The sequence below is a fragment of the Sorghum bicolor genome, chromosome 4 (genome assembly GCF_000003195.3).
Source record: "Sorghum bicolor cultivar BTx623 chromosome 4, Sorghum_bicolor_NCBIv3, whole genome shotgun sequence".
Taxonomy (NCBI): domain Eukaryota; kingdom Viridiplantae; phylum Streptophyta; class Magnoliopsida; order Poales; family Poaceae; genus Sorghum; species Sorghum bicolor.
Window position 1 is genome coordinate 67,246,489 of NC_012873.2, and position 16,836 is coordinate 67,263,324.

General features: G+C 44.9%; 3 protein-coding genes and 1 non-coding gene across 6 annotated transcripts; 3 read left to right on the forward strand and 1 right to left on the reverse strand.

Annotated features, from left to right (window-relative positions):
• On the forward strand, nucleotides 757–3,690 carry LOC8056429 (putative F-box protein PP2-B12). 2 transcript variants are annotated; one of them, XM_002452978.2, is made up of 5 exons: nucleotides 888–1,285; nucleotides 1,440–1,570; nucleotides 1,715–2,207; nucleotides 2,303–2,421; nucleotides 3,027–3,690. In XM_002452978.2, exons 1-5 carry the CDS (start codon nucleotides 986–988, stop codon nucleotides 3,460–3,462), a joined length of 1,479 nt encoding a protein of 492 aa, XP_002453023.1. In that variant the 5' UTR covers nucleotides 888–985; the 3' UTR covers nucleotides 3,463–3,690. The 2 variants fall into 2 exon arrangements, with proteins under 2 accessions (XP_021314338.1, XP_002453023.1); XM_021458663.1 differs by lacking the exon at nucleotides 1,440–1,570 and having other exon boundaries at nucleotides 757–1,285.
• LOC8056430 (F-box protein PP2-B10) lies at nucleotides 4,326–6,419 on the forward strand. 2 transcript variants are annotated; one of them, XM_021458668.1, is made up of 4 exons: nucleotides 4,326–4,407; nucleotides 4,477–4,843; nucleotides 4,950–5,068; nucleotides 5,513–6,419. In XM_021458668.1, the coding sequence occupies exons 2-4, from the start codon at nucleotides 4,550–4,552 to the stop codon at nucleotides 6,006–6,008; spliced, it is 909 nt and encodes a 302-aa protein (XP_021314343.1). In that variant the 5' UTR covers nucleotides 4,326–4,407; nucleotides 4,477–4,549; the 3' UTR covers nucleotides 6,009–6,419. The 2 variants fall into 2 exon arrangements, with proteins under 2 accessions (XP_021314343.1, XP_002453024.1); XM_002452979.2 differs by lacking the exon at nucleotides 4,326–4,407 and having other exon boundaries at nucleotides 4,432–4,843.
• Nucleotides 6,598–6,684, reverse strand: TRNAM-CAU. The gene is given in 2 exon segments: nucleotides 6,598–6,633; nucleotides 6,647–6,684. It is a non-coding gene; the product is annotated as a tRNA-Met (tRNA).
• LOC110434843 (glutathione reductase, cytosolic) lies at nucleotides 9,141–16,143 on the forward strand. Its single transcript, XM_021459596.1, has 17 exons — nucleotides 9,141–9,301; nucleotides 9,404–9,577; nucleotides 10,154–10,218; nucleotides 10,341–10,410; nucleotides 10,549–10,620; nucleotides 10,725–10,928; nucleotides 11,218–11,291; nucleotides 11,380–11,463; nucleotides 13,605–13,692; nucleotides 13,777–13,858; nucleotides 14,162–14,235; nucleotides 14,434–14,541; nucleotides 14,619–14,683; nucleotides 15,217–15,330; nucleotides 15,527–15,626; nucleotides 15,728–15,781; nucleotides 15,874–16,143. The coding sequence occupies exons 2-17, from the start codon at nucleotides 9,440–9,442 to the stop codon at nucleotides 15,967–15,969; spliced, it is 1,488 nt and encodes a 495-aa protein (XP_021315271.1). The 5' UTR covers nucleotides 9,141–9,301; nucleotides 9,404–9,439; the 3' UTR covers nucleotides 15,970–16,143.

A 16,836-nucleotide genomic window follows, 5' to 3' on the forward strand; every position in this document is an offset into this window, starting at 1 on the left:
CTTAGTGGTTTTTGTCCGGTGATTTAAGGTCATAGTTTGAGAACTCCTGTTAAAATAAATGGCAAAATTCCATACCCTTAATAGTAGGTGGGCCCTCAAGTAAAAAGGATACAACCTGAGATTTAAGGGCACCTATTGGACTATTTATGTGTGTGCGTGTGTGTTTGCCAATGCCCAGCAAAAAACTAATGGTGTGTTCGAGGTTCTTGAGACAAAGAACTGCATTTTTGTACAGATTCACCACCATGCAATAAGGCCTTGTTTAGTTTCGAAAAGTGAAAAGTTTTCGGTACTGTAGCACTTTTTTTTTGTTTATGACAAATATTATTCAATCATGGGCTAACTAGGATCAAAAGATTCGTCTCGTGATTTACAGCTAAACTGTGTAATTAATTTTTGTTTTCGTCTATATTTAATGTTTCATGCATGTGCCACAAGATTCGATGTGACGGAGAATCTTGAAAATTTTTTGGTTTTCAGGATGAACTAAACAAGGCCTAAGCCTTGCATTGCATTGCTTAGCAGCGAGGCATGACGACATCGCAAGAACTCCAACGGGTTAAATTAGCTCTATCTCCAGACGTACGTGTTCTCAGGACGTGAGGAGGGCGGCCATTTCGGCGTCCACGGCCGTGAACCGGAACGTGATGAGAGTAGCTCGCCGACCACGGCCGCCACGCGTTCTCCTGTATCAGCTAGGATCTGACGATCGAGTTGCTTGCCAGGCAAGCTACTCATCATCCCCTTCCTCAAGACCTGAATATTTTTTTCGTTCCCCGCCTTGGAATCGGGCTATGGGAATTCCTTTGGGTCTCCAACGCGTCTCGGCGTCGTCGTCGCGCGCGTTCCAAAAGCCGTGGGCAGAGCTTGGAAGCCCGCATGCCAATTTCAACTATAAATCCATGCATTCGATGCATCCCGCGAGGCCACGCTCTCACCCCAACCGAAATCGACCCAAAGCGGAAGGAACTACTCGCGATCATCGATGGAGACGACAGTGGCGGCACCGGGCGCCTCCGCCAGCTGCGAGAGCGAGATCACGCGACTGCCGGAGGACCTCCTGTTGGCGTCGCTCGCGCGCGCCGGGCCGGTGGCCGCCTGCCGCGCCGCCGCTGTCTGCCAAGCCTTCCACGCAGCGGCCGACACCGACGCGCTCTGGGCCTGCTTCCTGCCCCACGACCTCCCTCCGTTCGCTGACAAGGAGCTCTCCCCACCACCGCCGTCCAAGAAGGAGCTGTTCATGCGGCTCTCCGACGGCCCCGTCCTCCTCGCCGACGGCCTCACGGTACGCAACTGAGTCCGCGGAGAGCTTCTATTCGCATATATACGGAGTACACATATTCATATATATATGTACTAGTTTTGCTCTCTGGTTCGTTCTGGCCGGAGCCATCAGCTGATCGATTGCTAGCTCTGCTTGTGTGGTGTGGTGGGTGCAGAGCATGTGCCTGCACAGGGAGACAGGTGCCCTGTGCTACATGCTGTCCGCAAGGAAGCTGAGCATCGCTTTGGCTGACAGTTTTCGTACTCCGGCCCACTGTCGCTGGATCCCCATCACCGGTTCCTGCAGGTTTCCTATATATGATCTCCCTCACATGTTGGATCGTCATTTTTTTTGAACAATCTTCGATTGATGTGATTCATGCATGGATCAGAGCCAATTGAGTTCTTGATTGCAAATTACTCAATCTTATCCCGTGTTAATTTATGACAGATTCTCAGAAGCTGTTGAACTCCGACATTACCGGTGGTTGGAAATAGGTGCCAAGATTGACAGCATGATGCTCTCCCAACACACAACATATGCTGCTTATATTGTGTACAAAGTAGAAGAGAATAGGTGGCATGAACGGTTTACTAGCATTTTTGGGGCATCAAAGTTTCCTAAAGAAAGACATGATGGTTGGATGGAGGGGGAGATGGGCGGGTTCCATAATGATGAAGGTGAAGACGGTGAGGTTTCCATCAGCTTTAGGACGTTGCCATATGCGAAGATTGGTCTTGTTGCTCTGGGTATTGAGATTAGACCTAAGGGCCTCCTCTCCACATCGATCGCCGGCAAGCGTGTGGCTATTTGGCCAGCCTTCCGCGCCCCATGTCATCTCCCATTGCTTGCTGATGGGGAGGTCCTTCAACCCCTGGCGTCCATGAAGGCGTTGTTCTTGCGGCTCTTGGACGGCCCCGTCCTCCTAGCCGATGGCCTCACGGTATGTGACTTTGCTTCTGCATGTATCTATTAGTTTTATGTGGTAGATGATTCTAGGACAATCAGCTCTCAACCTGATGCGTGTGGTGTCTGTAGAGCTCGTGGCTTGACAAGGAGACCGGTGGCATATGCTACATGTTGTCCGCGAGGAAGCTCAGCATTGCGTGGGGTGATAATCCGACCTATTGGCACTGGATTCCTATCACCGGCTTCAGGTTGGCTATATATCTCGCTCGCACAGTCATATATATGTTAGCTTGCCAAATCTGAAATTTTGATGCATATATGATTAGTGAGCATTTAGTTATTAGTCCTTTAGTTCCGGAATGATAAATGTAGCTTGTCGAATGAAAATCAATATATAGTTTTAGGACATAAAAGTTGTATAAATATATTTGCATTCAAATTGTTTCTGAAATGGTATTGATTCTTTTACAAACGACGACATGTTGTAAGCGAAATTATGAGTCAAAAATCCTATTTTGTATGACTTTTCTTTAATAAATTGCACTTATTATTCTAGGGCAGAAGCAATTATAGTTGAGCTATATATACCTCTAGTAAGCATGTCAAATGATGCGGCGCTGGTGGACTAAGAACATGTTAGTGTACTTTGTTCAGTAACAATGGAGTAGTTTGGTTGGTGTCATTGAATCATACTGTTCATGAGTTTGTTCTAGCCAATTATTTTAGACATTTTAGATCCACACAAAAAGTAGTCTGAGAAGCTTGAAAGATGCCACGTTAGGGAGAATCAATTGTTTGCATCTATTGCTCTAGTTCTTAATGACATATTTTAACCTTGGTTAGTTTATGGCAGATTCTCAGAAGCGGCTGAACTCCAGAAGGCTAAGTGGTTGGAAATACGTGGCAACATTGACAGCAAGATGCTCTCCCAACACACAACATACAGTGCTTACATTGTGTACATGATATCTATCGACTACTACGGGCTTCGAGCCTTAAAGACATTCGTTAGCCTCGGAGGAAGGAATAAGTCAACGGGCCACGTTTGTCTTGTTGATGGCTATAACTACTCGGAACATTGGCAAGTGATGCGAGAGTATCTTCCTGAAGACACACACTTTCCTCAAGACAGAGGTGGTGGCGGGATGATGGAGGCGGAGCTAGGTGAGTTCCACATTAGTGAAGGCGACAATGGTGAGGTTTCCATCAGTCTTATGGATACGTTCAGCTCTAAGTGTGGTCTTGTTGTCATGGGCATTGAGATTAGACCCAAGAAACAAGGGGTTTGATGAGAAGTATCTTGTTTATGCGGGTAAATAATGGATTGAGAAATCAACTCTGTAAATTTTTTATTATTCGCAAGGGTGTGGTGTGGTGTGGTGTGGAGCTAGCTCATCACATGATTGCCGAGGTTAAGAACTGTACCGGAAGTCTAGAACTAAGGTGTTTTCATTATTCTCGTGTACATATATATGTTTTGTCTCGCAGAAAAAAAAAACGAATATATGGTCCATAAGTTATTCATTTTGCAATTAGATGTCTACTATCAGTGTTTTCCACATTTTTCTTTCAACATTTCCATACCAGCTCTAGAGCCGCCGCTCCTGGTGGCAGTGGATCAGTGACCGCCGAGCCGAAACAAATGGGGATTTGATCGGCAAAACGGACGTGTGGGTGCACGGAAACGGAAAATGGGCCTTCTCGGTAATGCCTGCTGCCTGGCACTGTTCATTTGTTGAAGAATTACAGCGGCAGCCGCTGCAAAGAAGCAGAAGCCATGAGGCCCAATATCTAAAAGAAGGAATGGCACAAATCGAGCCCATGTACGGCCCGCATCATGGCGGGCGAGCAAGCCGAGCCACTCCAACGGATTCGACAACTGCCGCTGGCTCGCTTGCTGTTCGTTGGCGACGATGCTCTCAGTCGCAGGTCGCCGTCGACCGAACGATTTCTCCATCCACAACGTACAGCGAATCGAGTCGGCGAACACGCGTGCGTGCATCCTGAGTCCTGACGGCGACGGCCACTTTCCTGCCTTCCCCGCGGACACGCCAACAACGGCAAATGAGCCCGGATCGGCGTGCGCCGTCAACCACCGACTTCCGGTTCCGGGGACCCACATGTCATCACCTCAATATTTCCACTTCCATCCGAATCTGACTTCTGCTATCAAATCGAATTCCTTCCTTGGCAAGCTTAGCCTCGAAGCATCCGTCTGCGTCCGCGCCTCTTCCGCCCCACCCCCTACCTTACAATACAAGCCTCCGCCTTCCACTCCCATTCATTAGCAGTAGCAGCGGTACTAGTTCCCCATTCGCATCGAGTCAACCGAGAGCGCAAGAGGAGATCCCAATTCCAGGCGCGGGGGAACCGACGATGGACTCCACGGCGCCGGCGCCCGCCACCTGCGAGATCGCGCGCCTGCCGGACGACCTCCTGTCGGCGTCGCTGGCCCGGACGGGGCCGCTCGACGCCTGCCGCGCCGCCGCGGTCTCGCCGGCCTTCCGCGCCGCGGCCGACGCCGACGCCGTCTGGTCCAGCCTCCTGCCGCGCGACCTGCCCCCGCTCGCCGACGGGGAGCTCCCCGACGACCCGCACTCCACCAAGAAGCAGCTCTTCATGCGACTCTCCGACTCCGCCAGACCCGTCCTCCTGGCCGACGGCCTCACGGTACGGGACCTCGACCCCCCGCTTGTCTGTCTATCTGTCTCGATCCATCCATCAGCTGATGTGATCACTCACCCGGTTGTCTTGTGTGGTGTGGTGCCCCGCGCAGAGCATGTGGCTGGACAGGGCCACCGCCGCCAAGTGCTACATGCTGTCCGCCAGGAAGCTGTGCATCATATGGGGCGGCACGCCGCAGTACTGGCGCTGGATCCCTCTCACCGACTCCAGGTCTCTGAAATCAAAATCTTTATCTCTATTTATCCATTTATATATCGGCTCGTCAGTTCTAGTCTTCATACAAGTCAGTAGTTGCGCGTTCGTGGGTTGCTAACATTGTTTTGAGAGCAATCGCAGCAGCTTGATTGTGTTAAAAACTCCTAGGTTCGCTGTTAATTATTTGTACTACAGTAAATCTGAATCGTACCCCTGTCCATTCTGCTTTCCACATGCACATGACCAAATGTTGGTCTTTTTACCTAGCTTTCAAGAGCAAAGATTCATGGCCTTTTTACTTTTGATTCACTAACATGAATGGATACAGCACAAATTGGTCAAGGTCAAGGAAATTAATGCTGAATGAATGGCACTTCACCTAAACAAACACACTCTTTCATGTACATTGTCATATGAATTTTAGGCTCATATAAAATTCTAATGCTGTGTTTGTGACAGGTTCACAGAAGGCGCAGAACTTCTGAACGTTTGCTGGTTGGAAATCCGTGGCAAGACACATTGCAACATGCTCTCCCAGAACACCACCTACGCCGCCTACATGGTGTTCAAGATGTCCGATGAATCCTATGGGTTGGATGATCCACTCCAGGAGGCTGAAGTTAGCATTGGGGCAACCAAATCCACTCGTCGGGTTTGCCTAGGATATGACAATGAGGACGAGGACGGGGAAGAGGTGCCTCAGAATTACCGATCATTCAGACCAATTGGATTATTCAGACCAAGGGTAGGGAGAAGAAACCGTCGCGTGCCTCCTGGAGTGCAAGTACAGCGCCCTCAGGCAAGAGCTGACGGCTGGATGGAGATGGAGATGGGTGAGTTCAAGAATGAAGAAGGTGAGGATGGTGAGGTGTCCATCAGTCTCTTGGAGACCAGGGGCGGCAACTGGAAGAAAGGTCTTATTTTGCAGGGCATTGAGATCAGGGTGAAGAAATAAGGCTGGGAAGGTTGCGGGAATCGGACTTTGCACATCCAAGTAAATAAGGATCTTAGATTTGTAGTGCGTGTTTTGCAGCACTTGCGTTGTTATGCAATGTGTGTGTGTGTGTGTGTGTGTGTTGCCAATGCCCAGCAGAAACTAATTGTGTGTGCGAGGTTCTTGAGACAAAAGAACTGCAGTTTTGTACAGATTATGTTTGTGTCCCAGATCACTCGGTGCTCGATGACTGCTAATGTTTGCTTTTAAAGTGTAAGCTAGGTGTGCTGGTTCTTTTCGAGTTACGTACTGCTTGTGGTTGGGTATTGAAGATTTTGATCCGTATCATCATAATTTGTATTTGGCCTCCGGAGATTGTAGCATGTCAACCATGAAACAGCTGTATATAGAAGTGTCGACATCCCTTTCTTTTTTGTTATTGTTCTGTTATATTATAAAGTTGGAAATATGACGTAGAAAAATGTACCAGATATTTTGAATCTAAAAAGAAGAGCTTCAAACATACTAGTATCAAGAAAGAGTGTAAAACATTTTTGTATCATTTAATTAATTAAAGTAAACATAATCAGACAAGAGATCAAAAAAAAGCTGGGGTGAGAGAGGCTCGAACTCTCGACCTCAGGATCACTCAAATTAGCTATGAGACCTACGCGCTAGCCAACTGCGCCACCACCCCAATGTTGATGTTGCTTTATTTTCATATACTTATTTCCAGTCTCTACAGCATGATGACGCGGATTCTATATTCTCTACAGGAAAACAAGGCATTGGAATAGGAGTGAGTTAACTTTTGCGATCTGGAATGACAACGGGTCGGGTTAGAGAAAATAGATTTTCATACCCGCATCTGTACCTGCGCGTAAGATTTTATACTACCTGTGCCTAAACCCGTCGGGTACTATACCTGCAAGCTAGATTATCACTAGAATAAATACGATTCTCTTTTTTTTTTTAGCGCTAGCGGATGATACCATATATCCTATAGCCTTGTACTCGTAACCACACCCGTGAGTAAAACTTTGTACACACGATAACAACTATCGAGTACAATACCCACAGGTCTGTGCCTACGGGTAGAATTACCATCTCTATTAGCAGCATTGTGCTATTTTCAGGTTGTGTTGGTCTCCCTTACAAACTAAATTAATTTTTGCTAGTCCTAAGTCAAACTAATATATATTTAACTATTTTTATAGGAAAAATATTGGCACCCATGAAAGTAATTCAATACATTATAAAATATATTTCATATTGTATCTAATGATGTTATTTTGGTCACATAAATATTGATGCTATTTTATTCAATTATAGTTAAATTTAAAAAGATTGTAACTAAGATAGCTCATTGATTTATTTTAAGGTGGAGGTAATATTTGAAAGAAAACCATTTTCAGGTCATGTTCTAAAAAAAAAAGAGGTAAGCCATTTCGAGGTTGATAGCAAAGCAACCTTTTATCGTTGACTATATTTTCAGATGCTCGAAAGTCCAAAACGAACTCAAATCAAAGAAGAATATGGGTAGGTCAGTAGATGCGGCCGTGCGGGTATCTCGTTATCTCTTGACTTGTGGGGACCCCGAAACTGAACATCGATTGTTGGATCACAAATAGCTGAAATTTAGATGGTAAAAAGTACCATTTGCTGTTTTAGTGCGAAAGAAAAACATTGTATAATGACTACTAAGCGGTGCTGATAAGTTCAACGAACACAATACTTTAAAAGTTTTTAGAAACAGATTAGATAGACACTCATAGAATCGATAAATGGGCGATGAGCATAATGCACCTAACTTGGCTCTGGCCTCTTCAGAAGTTGTATTTGTTGCCACGCGCTGCAAAGAAGAACCAGGACAGGTCATCAACAGCAAGCATGCCTTGCAGAGTTCGGCAACTACCACCATGAGTCCATGACCCAAGTGCGACTTGTCCAGCTGCAATAAAGGCTACTACACTTCCCAAATCCTGTCCAGATTCACTGGACACGAAGTTCGCATCATTAGCGGACGCGCGGCACATTTTTTCATCACGTATGTTACCGAAAATTGTTGCGAAGATCAACTAAAACCTCATTTTTTTTAAAAAAGGGCTCTGCAGCTACACTGGCATATGCAAGAATCTGCTCCATGAAAACTGTTCGAATCTCCACGCCGAGGAATTTCAGTGAAATTCAGCTCGGCCATTCGTCGAGGTTTCAGATGATTCAGACCCGGCTCGTGTGAACTGTGTGTTTCCTGTCGTGCTTCAGCTTCACACGTGGATCTGTCACGAAGACGAATCCGCTCTGTTTACCTTGCGCTCGCTAGACATATCAAACTCCAACACTGTAGGAGCATTTAGCACGGCAACGAAGAAATAGAATGGCATCCACAGGAGATCCTGGGGACGTCACCGGTGATGCAAGCTAGCACACCCTTGGCCGTCTGATCGCGATCGCGCCACCGTGTAGGACGATGGACCATGGACGAGACTGCAAGGAAGACCAGCAGAGCTGGCAAGCTTGCGCATTGAAGAGCCAAAAAAAAAAAGAAGGTTGGATTTTAAAAATAAAATAAAAATCAGGGCTAACTAAGAGCTGTCCGAAAGATAACCATAAAAAAGAAGCTGCTCATACGCAAAGTGATTCCATTATTTATCTAGTCATACATATAAGTGCCTCTAATTTCACCAATTTTCGTCTCACGCGTTGGTTTTCTACTAATTGTCAGTTGTTTGTCCATTCACGTCGTCGCGTTTGGACACATAAAATTCACATGTTTTATAGTACAGATTCAATTTTACAAGAGATTCATAAAAAAACCACGTTATAAAGAGGACATTACACCATCCTAAGTAGAAGTTTTATGGTATATTTTTTAATCTATATATATTTTAGAAACAACGTAGAAGTGTTTCTATAAAACTTTTATTATCTTTTTTTCATTAATATAATATCATATCAATATATTTAATGTCTATAAAATTACGATGAAACAACATTAAAACTGACTTTGATGACATTTCTTATTAACTTTGATGACATGGGTCAAAGGAAGCACCAGCACGAGATGAAGCAGACTTGAAATGGATAAACTATAGGGACTTCTGTGTAAAAGCTTGCTTGACAATTCTAAACTTGCTTGACAATTCGAACTGTACAAAACTTAAACAGAAGAAGGCGAGGCGGAATCGCAGTCGCTCAAGGTCACGGCCTCACAGGTGACTCACGAATCGAGCTACAGGAGAGGGAAGCTTCAGGAAACGAAGCCGAGAGGAGCGAACCTTCTGGTTCGTCTGCGCTGCGTATCAAGATCACAGGTGCGGATTTGTGCGCGAAACAACTGCGTACTATTTCCTCCGAGGTTTCGGGGTCTGAAGCCGTATTTCCTTCTGCGGTGTTGAATTGCGCCCGCGGTCTAGGGTTGTGCTTGAATCGCGGGCGTTGGGAACCCATCCATGGCGAGGAAGATGCTTGTCGACGGGGAGGTGGCGGCCGTCGCGGACGCCGGGCAGTACGACTACGATCTGTTCGTCATCGGGGCGGGCAGCGGCGGCGTTCGCGGCTCTCGCTTCGCCGCCTCCTTCGGAGCTAAGGTTTGTTGGTTTTTCCCCACCACATCCTTACCGGCTTACCCTGTCAATTTTGTATCATATCCGGCGCGCCTATGCCTGATGCCTCCTCGCCGTGACACCCGTGCGGCCGTGCCCACCCATTGCCTCCCGCTCCTCCTTCCGCGGCTCAGCCGCTTCCATTCCCCTGCCGGCCCCGCCGGCTGCCACTTCCATGGTCGGCGGCGGGCACGCGTTGACTGTTGTTGCCCTGGGAATATAGGATTAGATCATTAGATGGCTGCCGCCTACCGCTGACGGCTGACCCGACCCTGCGGTTGGCTGGGCAGTTGAATGATTGAATTCCGTTGCAGCATGTTTTGTGTGGATTATTATTATGTTTCAAACCGCATGGAATTGGATGCAGTTCATATGATGTTTTGTGTGGATTATTATTATGTTTCAAACCGCATGGAACTGGAGTGAAGTGTTGCTCGGCTGGTGTTTGCAGGGCCTCCCCTTTTCGTATCCTGCCCTGCAATAACAATCGTATCATGTGTTTGGTGTCCTATCAGGTCAGGTCTGTTGCTTGTTGTTTTTGACTCGTGATATTTGTGGCAGGTTGCGATTTGTGAGCTCCCATTCCACCCCATCAGCTCAGAGTGGCTAGGAGGACATGGTGGGACGTAAGCATCTCCTAAATGTTTTCTTGCATTTCTTGTGCTTACTCAAAACATTCAGCTAATCTGCTAGGTATATTGCTCCATTCTAAATCTGCATGCTCATAATGATCATATTGTTGTCCTAGGTGTGTGATACGTGGTTGCGTACCCAAAAAGATACTCGTGTACGGTGCATCTTTCGGTGGAGAGTTTGAGGTTAGACATTTTACTGTCTTATTATGGTAGAACTAGTGTAGGTACCCAAAATGGTTCTGAAGCTGCTGGCATGTAATCTAAGAACACACTTACTTCGATGGCAGATTGTAATTGAACTGTATTTTGTTAAAAATGCAGGATTCAAAGAATTTCGGGTGGGAGATTAATGGGGATATTAACTTCAATTGGAAAAAGCTGTTGGAAAATAAGGTCAGGTTTAATTCTCTATCATGACTATGAGCACATTCTCCACAACTGCTCACCCTGTAGGAATATCATATTGCCCTTGGTCCTAAATTTTTTCTTCTCTTCAGACTAAAGAAATTGTTAGATTAAATGGAGTATATCAGAGGATCCTTACCAATGCTGGTGTGACAATGATTGAAGGGGCAGGCAGTCTAGTTGATGCTCATACTGTTGAAGTTAGCCAGCCCGATGGTTCAAAGCAAAGGTATACAGCGAAGCACATTTTGATTGCGACTGGTAGCCATGCTCAACGTGTCAACATACCTGGAAAGGTTTGTAAAATTCCCCACCTACATTTTTTCACTAAGACTTGCACAGTTTGATTGCACTGATATTTGTTTGTTAACTTATTGATGCTGAAGATTGATGATTGTTGGAATTTTCAATAGTTTGCACTGTGTTCCTTTCTTGAACTGTTCTGAGCAAGCGAAACATTACCTTTTTATCTAAGGAAGCATACCATCTTTGTTATGATTTAGCCTTTGTTCGTTTTCATTTTGAACTTCATCCTTCTGGTGAATTATGTTAAAAACTTTTGAAAATAATCACTTTTTTTTTCAGGAGCTGGCTATTACATCAGATGAGGCCTTGAGCTTGGAGGAGCTTCCAAAGCGTGCTGTAATCCTCGGTGGCGGGTAGAGTGCTGTGTGCTACTTTAAACATACATTGTGCTGTTGCTCCAATTCTCTGACATACCTTTGTCCATATGCCCGAATAATGCAGATATATTGCTGTTGAATTTGCTTCTATCTGGAGAGGGATGGGTGCTGAAGTAGATTTGTTTTATCGAAGGGAGCTTCCTCTAAGGTTTGTAATTAGTTTTTGGGTATCACTTCTCTTACTAATTCTTTAATGGCTAGCCTGGCTTCTTGTTTAAGTAATGGTCTTTTGTTCTACTTTTGTTTGCATTTGGGTAATTTATTATCAAATCCTGGTAGTGAATACAACTAGACTGGACAACCTGTCCTCTGTCCATGTTGTACATTGATGTAGTTTTGAACAGCCATAATAATAGTGTCAATATGAAATGTTAGCCTATATTATGTGATTAATAGAAATAAAAAAAGGCTCCAAAACTGTTTTTTTTTTTGCTCTATTATGGATTCAGTTGCTTTGACATTACAGAGAAGTTTGTGATACAATAGAACCAAAAACCATGCATTGGTTCCACCATTATGTTATACATGCACATGAAACAGCCCACAGAGCCAACTTTTCTTGAGTTACACTGGTTAGAAAGTTGAAGTCCAGGGGTCGAGAAACCCGTGTCACCAGTCCAGGTTCAAAGGCTGGCACAAACTCCTTTTAAGGGCAAAATCAGGGGGGCCTCCCCCTGGCTGTGTGCATGTGCGTGTGTTTTTGTTTTCATCTAAGGAGTGCAAATTGTTTCTTGTTTTTGAAATCTGGACATACGTATCTGATAACACACCTGCCTAGCAGGCAATTATTCCCTCCATCCATCTTTGATCTGTGTATTATAATATTAAGCACTGAAGCGGAGCTGTGTTCGCCAAGGTGCTATTCCACACTCTCCTAGGTGTGCTTATGCGTTGAGCGGTGGGGTACTGCGGACTTAGGGGCGTAGGTGGCACCATAGGTCGTGCCCATGCGTCTGTGACGAAAGGTGGGCGGACATGCCATCCCTGGTGTCTGCCACAAGCAGATCTGCTCTGGCAGGGATGTGTGGGGGAGGCAGGGAGCCGGAGATGTCGAGCCAGCAGTGTAGGGGATGTTGGGTGGCAGTGGTGTGGCGTGTGGTGGGTGCGACCAGGTGGTGGGCAGGGGCAGGCGACAGCAGAGGGTGCAGGAGGGGTGACCGAGCAGGGGTACCAGGAGAGAACGAGCCAGTGAAGGGAAAGCTGGCAGTGGGAAGCTTGGATAAGGTGGTGTTGTCCAGATTTGGGATTTGGTTGCTTTGATGGCCTTTTCTCTCCAAAGCTTGGCCCACCAGGCCCTTTCTTTTAGAGTACATGTATGCATATGGCAACGCCTAGGCAGGGATCAGCGCCTAGAGAGCGCCTAGTGGATTTTTTAACCATGCAAAGGAGTACATGATCTCCATACACCATTATTACTCCACAGGAAACTTGCCGCATTTTCGCTGGAGAAAACGTCGTGAGAGCCAATCAGGAGAGCTGGGGCATTTAATTTTTCTCGGGTTGAAAACCCTGCTTAGTCTTAGGCCAGCAACGGCAGCACTAATTGGTGCCGTGACCTTCCTGAAGGCGTTGTCGTCGTGGAAGTTGAACGTCGTGTCTAGTGCCGCTTGACCGGTGATTGCAATTTTTTGTGGCCTACAGGGAGTCGGAGCTGCTGCATCGAGGGTGATGAGCTTGGCAACGATGACCAGAAGCCGTGTCTTGGTTGTGGCGGTGGTTGGCAAGGTGAACCTTGGTAGAATTTGCTTATCTAGTCGTTCTTGATTTGGGTGGCTATTTGTTGCTCCGTCCCTTGTCATAGTGGTTTACAAGGTGTGGCAGTAGTGTGCGAGTATTGGCTGTTGTATGGTTTTCGGGCCCAGTTCCCCTTATAAACTGGGTCAATTCTCTTCTTATATATAAAAAAGCCGGAACAATTTGTTCCCAGATCTCCCCCCCCCCTCCCCAAAAAATTAATAATAATCTGCATGCAAACCAATTCAGAGTTTAGGGTATGGCGTTTTTTTTAAAAAAAATTGCGTGCAAGCCGAAGCGTTGTGCAACTCACACCTGAGACAACTGGCTTCTGCTGTGATAAAAATAAATAAATAAATTGGCTTCTGCAGTTCTGTATGCAATGTGTAGATCAAATTTGGTTCTATATTTTTATGTATGCACAGATCAAGATGGATGGAGTATTATGTAATGTGCTGATTGTATGATACTTTCAAGTTCAGAAACGAATCTTGTTGCTATGATTGATGTGGACAGGGAAGATGGGCATAACATTATTAACAAACTGACTTGCAGAGGTTTTGATGATGAGATGAGAACTGTTGTTGCAAGCAACCTTGAGGGAAGGGGAATCAAATTGCATCCAGGGACAAATCTGTCTGAGGTGATTTTAACCGAAGTACTACAGTGTATTTTGATTTCTAAATGCCAGTTCTAAGTTGGATCAATTTCATTTTATTTTAACCAGTTAAGTAAAACGGCTGATGGCATAAAAGTTGTAACTGATAAAGGAGAAGAGCTCATTGCAGATGTTGTTCTATTTGCGACAGGTATTTGGGATATCTCCCTCGTTGAATTTTATCTTTGTTCAATCAAAACATTTGCTTATAGATTCAGTTTTGGACTGCATGGTCTTCCTTGGCATCTTAGTTCAGAGGAGTTGGATGTCTCTTACAGTACCACTAAGATTTAATACCCGAATAAGAAATTCAGAAAGAACATATTTGTAGCTAAATATTTGAAAAATAAAACTGGCTGGTATGCTTATTTGCTTTCAGATTTTCTTGCAATACATGAAACCCAGTATTTTTAGTTTAATACTATTTCCATGCCTTGTATTTAATTGATTGCAGGGCGCACACCAAACTCCCAGAGATTGAACTTGCAAGCTGCAGGCGTCGAGGTTGACCAGATTGGTGCCATCAAGGTTACTTTTTCTTTCTTCCCTAGCTGTTTCTTCTTTGCCTGTGGGGTATATTTACGGCTGGAATTTACTTCTTATATTTCTTTTAAAGCCACCCATAAATCTGACTGAGATCGTATTGGGCAAGTTGAATTTATCACCAACAAGTTTTGGATTATTTGAGTACTTTAAATGTTTTTTCTCAATTTTTTGTCTGTTTAGGTTGACGAATATTCTCGTACATCTGCTCCTAGTGTATGGGCTGTGGGTGATGTAACAAACCGGATCAATCTAACACCTGTTGCATTGATGGAGGCAACTTGCTTTGCCGTAAGTTGTTGCAGTAAAAATCGGTTTCTTTGTCTCTAACAAGCAGTTTCTTACCTTTGTCACATTTTCAACTGCAGAAAACTGTGTTTGGTGGCCAGGAAGTTAAGCCTGACTATGGAGATGTTCCTTGTGCTGTTTTCTCGTAAGTTACACAATCTTATTCACTTTCAGTTGAATGCAGTTGTTTACATATTTCTAATCAAACTAAGTTGCATGATTGCATACTTGCACATATGCTCTACAGTTTGTCATCACAGATGTTTGCTTGTTTCTGCTTCGCTATGTAGATTGTTGGTATTTTTTTTTCTTTTTCTAAATCCATGTTGCTGAAATATTTATTAACAACTAATAACGTGGGAAAAATTGCTGGTGGTTTACTTGCCATCGCAGGTGTTTACTTGTTTCTTGCACTGTAGATTTTTAGTATTCGTTTCTCTTCTGAATCCATGTTGCTGAAATATTAAACAGCGACTAATAATGTGGGAAAAATTGCTAGCATAAATTTTCAGCTGTTTTGGGCACCCTAGGTTGCACTTGTTTCAGATCTAGTTGATATGCTTGTTCTATGATGCGTCATGTTTTAGTTGATGCAAGTTTCGTTTTTTTTTTAATTTATGCTTTTCCTCCTTTATCATTGATCATCCTGTAATAACTTGTGACTATTATGTTCAATAGCATTCCACCACTATCCGTAGTGGGCCTCAGCGAACAACAGGCCTTGGAGGAAGCCAATGGTGATATTCTTGTTTTCACTTCATCATTCAACCCAATGAAGAACAGCATATCCAAGTAAGCATAGTGTTAGATGTTCTTGTCTACTCCATTTTGCAAGCTTACACCCTGCTAGCTCTTGTGCTAGCTCTTGACATATGTGTCCTCTACTACATTCAGGATCTGAGTGTTCCCCTGTTTTCTTCAGTCATGCGCTCTGCTTTATAGTTTCTATATCTCCTACAGAAGTTTGTAATTCAGTTTATTTTTTCAGGCGCCAGGAGAAGACTGTCATGAAACTGGTAGTTGATGCTGAAACTGATAGAGTACTTGGTGCATCCATGTGTGGACCAGATGCACCTGAAATTATCCAGGTAAAGCATATGTACAGTTCTCTGGTGATTTTTTTTCCTAGTATTTGGGTCCTCCCCCATTCCTCGTTGTTGTCTTACGACTGAGCTTTGGCATGATCCAGGGCATTGCTATTGCGCTTAAATGTGGAGCCACCAAAGCGAACTTCGACAGCACTGTATGTTTGTTTAAAGAGGCCTTTTAAAGTAAAGCAGGTGTTAATATCTTGCGCCTAATGGTGTATGGTGTATGTCTCTGTTGGCTTTTCAGGTCGGAATCCACCCTTCTGCTGCTGAAGAGTTCGTGACCATGCGGACTGTGACAAGGCGCGTGAGCCCGACATCCAAGCCAAAGACAAACTTGTAAGCAAGAGTTGATGTTCTGGGGAATGTTACACAACACAAATATTCTGGTTTCATTTTGGTAATTCTACGTCATTCAAACTGGAACACTGTATATTGAAGGAATAGGGTTTTTGCATGACAGTCCACACAAAATAATGAAAGCTCAAGCTGAGGCCTGAGGATGTTCATGGTTGCATTGGTTCTCTGCATCTGAATTCTGCTAGCTTGGAACGCCTTGGTCCTCGTTACTGTAGTTAGTAGCCGTACCTGTTCAAGTAAATGGCGATTGGCGAAGGCTACCTATCGTACTCGGCGACACTGTCGTTTGAGAAACCTGCACATATTCCAACCTATTCCAGTGAGATTTGTCACTAACCGCAATCAATTTAGCACAAGAAATCTGACCCAGGAGTCCAGAAAAGTGCGTCTGCGTGCGCCTTAAAGTGAGCTCAGGTCCATGAAGACCGACTATACTATACAAGCAGTGGTGCCAGTACTGTTTAGCTGAGCTGACACAGCTTCAATTTGCGGGAGCTTGTGTTGCGTGTACCATTTGCTCTCTGATCGGTAGTTGATAAGTCACTGATGAGAAAGCTCAGCTGCAACTAATATCTGGTGTAGGTCAAATTAACCGGTTATTATATGGATCAATCTGTCTAGCTCGACGTGGAGTTGAAAGTCCTGGGCAATTTATGGTGGTGTCGTACTGCTATGTGTCAATGGGTGGCCGGCTCGACTGGAGCGTAGCAAAATTGTGAGCGCAACCAAGGAATCAATACACGGCGTGTGAGAGCAACCAAGAAATGTTTCATCTGGTTCATGTTCATTCTGGCGTTCACTCCCATCCACGCATATTGAAGCACCGAAGCAGCAGAGCATCATGGATTCA